Here is a 6,447-nt window from a genome sequence, read left to right on the forward strand (position 1 = left end):
GACGGGTCACGGGAGGATGTATTGGGGCTGATATTTGCAAGGGCATTTCTGTAATTTCGCATACACATGGGTTTGCATGTCCAGAGCCAGACATGCAAATATTATTGGACGAAGGGAGTAGATAGATATGAAGATAGAACGGTTTTTTTTTATATAGGAAGCAAGCAAGGCGTGCTCAATCGTGTTTTTCCCTGTCCTGACTCCTGACAAAACAGTACAACGGTCACATCATAAGGCAAGGTTTCCCAACATAACAGTACTACAACTCACATTTCATTGCGACGGGGAAATTTACTAACCCATCGCCACCCAAAACCACAGATTCTTCGTGATTCGTGTGTACAACATACAAGATCTTACGTGTGCTCTCAAAGACCGTAACAGTACCGTTAAAGACTTCCCACATCTGTGCAGGCCGAGAAGTGATACACCTTATTACGTCAGGTACCTCTTTCTTGTGCTCTCTATTTTCACTGACCAAGGCCGTGTTTACTCACAGACAGACAAGTGCGCAAGATCCAGAAACACATCAGCAGTTCAGCACGCTGCCATTCAAGATCTTCAGGCCCTGATTGTTCCCTCGGGTAAAAGTTATTCCTATTACATCGAATATTTGGACACATACATAAAGTATTAAATATAGACTAATTACGAAACTAAATGCATAAATTGAGACTAATTTACGAGACGGATTTTTTAAGCCTAATTAGTCCACGATTTGATAACGTGGTGTTATAGTAAACATGTGCTAATGATGGATTAATTAGGCTTAATACAGTCATCTTGTAGATTACTGATGACTTTTGTAATTTGTTTTTTTATTACTATCCGAACACTCGATGTAACACCCCATGTGACACCCCTAAACTTTAGCTCCTAGATTTAAACACCTCCCCCACATAAACATCCACGGAAATGCACAAACTCCATACACACATACCAGCATGCTACCTCCCAAGATCTTCACAGTTCACACAAACAGCCAGTCAAATGTACAAGCTCCACACACATTTCAACATGCTTCCTTCTAAAATCTTTGCAAGTTCAATCTGGAATGCTCAAAAAAGGCGAAAGAATCATATGGTACACTGTTGTCACAGTCCCAGGTCTCCAACTATGAAGCATTACATCAACTCACCAACTAGAATCAATCAATCCTCGTACTCGAGCACTTCGTCAGGTATCTGGAAAGTGTTTTTGTCCTAAACACAGCAATGGTGTGGGGGACATACTGCACTATTAGGCCAACATACTGCATATAGAAGCTGGCTCTTGAGAGTAACCCACTAAATACATCAACCCTGTCTGTGGCGAGTCTTGGTCAGAAGAATCAGGTTAGCTTTTCTACAAACATCTCTCCCCAATTCTACCAGGGAATACAGCTACAGAAAGTTACTCAGGAGCATCATTCTTTTGGATGCCATGTCTGGGGAGAACAACCACGGCCTCACAAATCAGCTCCCTTTGAACCAACCCACTTAGAGTTAAAGGTGAAATACCAGCAGAAGCAAGTTCAATGCAGTGAAATAGTGGAACTTCAATTACAGAGCTGCAGAATTATCAGCGCCCCGGTGATTCAAGGAAAATGATAGGTGGAGTCCGGGGATGGGTGCAGGTTAAGCTTCTGAGGAAGGTCGTATCACGGACACATGGCCTGCAGAAATCACCAAACCTCAAGTCAGAATAATAATTTATTTGACATGCGAATTTACCACAATATTAAAGAACAGAATGTCATAAATAAATAAATAATTCCTACTAGAACATGGATCCATTCAGTGAAGTAAACTTCAGGTCTTGACTCTGGACACGTGAAAAAGCAACAACACTACGATGGTGTATTGATTTGGTGTGCCTAACTATTACTAGATCTGGGCTTTTTTACTACTAAATGCTGCACCACAGGTGCTATATCTACTTTTTTTTTAAAAAAACATGGCACCCATATAGAGTTATAGACTATAGTTGCCAGTGATCAATATGAGGTGCTACTTTTGCATCAGAGAGAATTCTACTTTTAAGGAATGATGCTACATTAGCTATATTATCTTGTCTTCATGGAAAGTTGTATTATTCTCTTACGTTAACAAATCAGCACATAAGTGCGTAGCACAATGTAACTATATATGTTTGGAAACGCCCTGGAGGCATTACATCTAAACTGGTAGCATGGATTCTTGAATCCTGCATACTTTTTAAGGGGCAGCAAAAAAAACACAATAGAGAATCCATGTGGTGGCATATTATTTTCTCTACCATCTTATGAAACTATATCTCGTTCTGCTATAAAGAAAGAAAAGATACCTATGTCACAGTATGGCTTACAAAACAAGGTAACCAAAGACTATCTTGTTTCTGTTATTTGGAGAGAAAAGATACCCATGTCACCGTCTCACTTGGAAAACAAAGTAGGTAACCAAAGACTAAAATAGGCATTCCCACCAAACAAAGTTATCGTATCTACAAGAGCAACATATGAAGCCATAATGCAGAGTTGCTCAACTAGGGATAATACGGAGGGCTCGAAAGTAGAAATCTGTTACAAGCATGTGAAAGGACATAGGCAAGGAAATATCCTCTAGTGTGTACTATTTTACAAGCAAACTTCTGGTCATGTTGCCATATCTTCAGCATACCATAAACACTATAATAAAGTCCTAGGCACTAGGTTGGAGGGGTGTGTGCAGGATAGCCATAATACCAAATTTACATAATTCCTTTGTTTAGACTGATAGCCTAATTCCATGTAGTTAGTTAATCAAACTATTCTCTCTTTTTGGTGCACATCCAGATTTAAATTCCTCTTAAGAGTCCTAACACAAAACTAATATATCCTCATCACTGTCCATTGCATATATGAAATAGTGAATGTGTGCAGTACAATCTGTTCTCTCTTAAATGGAAAGCCTCTAGGCACAAAATCATGTATCATTATTGTTCAGAGATAGTTCAATTGCTAATAATACTGAGGAGAGCAAGCCTACCTAAAAGGTAAGTTTTAACTTCCCAGATTTTCTACCATCCAAAATTAGTCAAAGTGGCTACAGCTAACAGATAGATGCATTATGCATAGATGTTTGGTTGAGCTCTGTATCATTGTCCTACATAAGCACAAAAACAATAACAACAACAACAAATATACACTAAGACATTGCCTGGCTAAATTTGGCAAATTGTTCCACCATTTTTATGCACACAGGATTTTCAACTACGTGGGTTTCATTCGCATGGACCTCTAGAGCAATTGACAGTCTGGACCATAAATGTTTACCTCAAGATTCTGGAAACTGAAGTTCTATGATCACACCATGATGCGACTCCACTCTTGGTACAACACTTCCTCCACAAACAACTTTAGAGCTGAGGAAGACTTTAGAGCTGAGGAAGTTCTTGTGGGTTCTCCATTGATGCCCTTAATATCATGCCCGCTCTCCGCTTCTTATCATCCTTTGCTTCCTCTTTCAAGAAGGAAGGATCTTCCCTCAGGTCCAGGGCTCTTGAATTCAGAGCTGCTGCTAATGGCTTCTTACTAAATCCAATCTTAAGATGCACTGGAGCCCTCTCTTCTGGAACAATGCTCCTTTGATTTTGATCCAACCCTGCCCCAGCATCAATCTCCCTGATGGTTCTAGCTTGAATAGCTGGCACAAATGCCTCAAGGACAGAGAGTTTCTTCTTTTCAGGAGGCAGATCGACGTCGGATACTTCTTTCTCTCCAGGCATCAATGCTGGCTCAAGAAATGGATTTCTCTTCGTACCAGCTGCCTGTATCTCCTTCCCCTTCTCCGCACTATCCTGTGCCACTGCAACAGCTGGACGAAACCCATCCGCACCTGCCATGGCCAGCCTTCGCTGCAGGCTGAGCAGGGACTTCTCAGCTTTCCTCCGTTGCCGCACCTGCTCCACCTTGTCAACCCTGTCCTTGGTCGCCGGCAGCTCAACCCACACCTCCGTCCTCACATAGGTGTGCGGATCTGGGAACGCAGGCAGCCACTCCGGGACGTGCCTCACCCCAGTCTCTCTCCCCGTCACAGCGAAGCTAGCAGAAGGCTGCGGCTCCGCGCGCTGGATGGGGAACCTAGGCAGCGGCCGCGCGAACGGCACCTCGTCCTTGGAATGGACAAACGCCATGAGGTCCTTGACGACGCCGGAGCCGACGAGGCAGTGGCCCGTGGTCGCCGCGCCCACGAAACCATCCGTGTCAGCGCCGACCTCCTCGAGCCCCTGGATGACGTCGAGCTCATTGGCGAGCGCGCGGCCAGCGAGGTTGGCGTGGAAGGCGGCGGACCGGCCCAGGTGGGTGATATAGCGCAGGACGATGTCGACGACCGCGTCCACCGCGGAGCGGTGCGCGCAGTCGAACCCCGCGGCCTCCAGCGCCTGCGCCACCGCGGCCCGCGCCACCGCACGCCCGAACTCGTCCCCGCTGCCGCTGCCGCCTCCGCCGTTCATATCTCCGCTGCTTCTCCTCTCCCCCGCTTTCCAGCCACTCATGCCGCCGAGGCGCCGAGCAGCTCGCCGGCGCGTGTTCCAGATCCGGACGGCGCTAGGGTTCAGATCCCTCCGACCCCGCCACCGCCCAGCACGAATCGATTACCCAGGCTCAGCAACGCATCGAATCGAGCTCCGCCAGCCAAGCTAATAAGTAGAGATCTCATAATTTGGGTTTCAGTTCGCGTGCCTCGATGAATTTAACACCCAATTCGTAAGTCTTCTAAAATTTTACGAGATTTTTGCTAATTACCGGTTTAAAGATTGGACTTCCTCTGTTTACCACTTCAAAGATTGGATTCGCTGTACAGCTAAGGATAACACCACCCTTTTGATTTTGCTATATTATCCCATTTTAATTTGTTTTTGTTTTCTTTTCTGAGCACATGGCTACGTGAAATGAAACTCGCCCCTATCCAATTACAAGTGATTCACACACATGCTCGTTTGTTAGTTACAAATTGAATGGCCATGATTCTACAAAGACTTAAATTAAGATAAGTTTAGCAAGGCTCCGTCTCCAGCTCCAATAGCGGCTTTTTCGAGGGAGCACTACCAAACACTTTAAGAAATGAAACGGATACTGATAAATAGTAGTTTCCTAGAGGAAAAATTATAATTTGTAGCTTTTCTGGATAAGCACTTAAGGAGGAGCCATGCTAAAGAAGTCGTTCATAATTAGAGTATGATACAATAGAGGTGCTTAGAGATCTTCGCTATAGTGTTGAGTAGAGCTTTAATTTTCCTTTTTAACCATGCTATTAAGAGGGAGCATTCAAGCCAGCAATGGACCAAGGAGTAAGAGCATTGGGACATGCAAGAAGTTAACTCCCAGTCAAGATCATGGTAGTAAGTAGCTCCATTGGAGAGGTTCTAAGTCGAGTATCTCAAAGAAGACGAATTGGTTAAGATTGGACTTCAAATGGGCATTGAAAATGTACCAGAGTATATGCCAGATGATAGGAATGATATCTAACAGATTGTTCGACAGTACTATCATGTAGGTAGTAATGACTCTGTACTAGCACTAACTGGTCATTGTATGATTTAGTGAGGCCTAGTTCTTGGTTACAGTCTTACATCCAACACCGCCAACGTTATTCCCTAGATTTCACGGACACCCTCGAAGGCCCCTTGGTGCACATGGCCTTGGATCGAGATAATCCACCTTGCTCCCTACCCTATCAGCGCCTCCTCGCTTGTGCGGATCAATTTTCTTCGTTGGTTTGTGACGTCTTGCTCTTCTCGCAACCATCTCCATTCCTTGAGCTTGGGTTTTCAAGAGAGAGAGTGGAGAAGGAGATGTGTTGGGGAATAGAGTGCTTTGTTCAGATGACAGGGAGTGTGAAGATCAATGTAAGTCATAGGGGCAAACATGTCCTTTTCCTGCCTCATTTCAGGTTATCATTTGATGTGGCACTGAGGTCTAGATAAGTTTGTCTAAGGATTGAGCAGGAGCAGTAAGATTTAAGTGGCATGTATGGAGTTAGAATCTATAATAATGACATGTGGGTAATTGTGTCATAGGATAAAGGCTTAAGCCCTTTTCCTAGTACTTCACTTCGTGAAGTAATGTAGTGTGTATCTATGTGAACGGTTCAGTCATAACTTCTGGAGGTTAGCAAATGGACGCAGATAACGTGCGACCCATCGCGCTATAGACGAAGCGCGCGACCTGGCTTTTACGGCGACTTGCTTTCACCGTGCCCTAGCATGCGTATGACGAGCCCCACTGCTCAGCGCTTGTCTTTCCATTTTCAACCAGCAGTCTAAGGCTTACCATGCAAATGTCCCTTTGTTGCCATGTCACGCTGACGTAAGCTAGAAGAAATGAAAACGTTTATTTTAAATTGCTATAACTTTCAAATAGTGTATCCATTTTTTAATTCTATCTGCACCGATGTGTTCTACGTGGTGAGACAAACAAAATTAGAACCCACTTGTATTTGTTTCGAA

General features: G+C 44.1%; 1 protein-coding gene across 1 annotated transcript; it reads right to left on the bottom strand.

The window, feature by feature from the left end:
• Window positions 1-988: 988 nt before the first annotated feature.
• On the bottom strand, window positions 989-4,748 carry LOC136505400 (transcription initiation factor TFIID subunit 8-like). The gene is made up of 2 exons (XM_066500551.1): window positions 3,272-4,748; window positions 989-1,654 (listed from the first exon to the last, which is right to left on the bottom strand). The coding sequence occupies exon 1, from the start codon at window positions 4,492-4,494 to the stop codon at window positions 3,373-3,375; it is 1,122 nt and encodes a 373-aa protein (XP_066356648.1). The 5' UTR covers window positions 4,495-4,748; the 3' UTR covers window positions 989-1,654; window positions 3,272-3,372.
• Window positions 4,749-6,447: the final 1,699 nt, after the last annotated feature.

The sequence above is a fragment of the Miscanthus floridulus genome, chromosome 14 (genome assembly GCF_019320115.1).
Source record: "Miscanthus floridulus cultivar M001 chromosome 14, ASM1932011v1, whole genome shotgun sequence".
Classification (NCBI taxonomy): Eukaryota; Viridiplantae; Streptophyta; class Magnoliopsida; order Poales; family Poaceae; genus Miscanthus; species Miscanthus floridulus.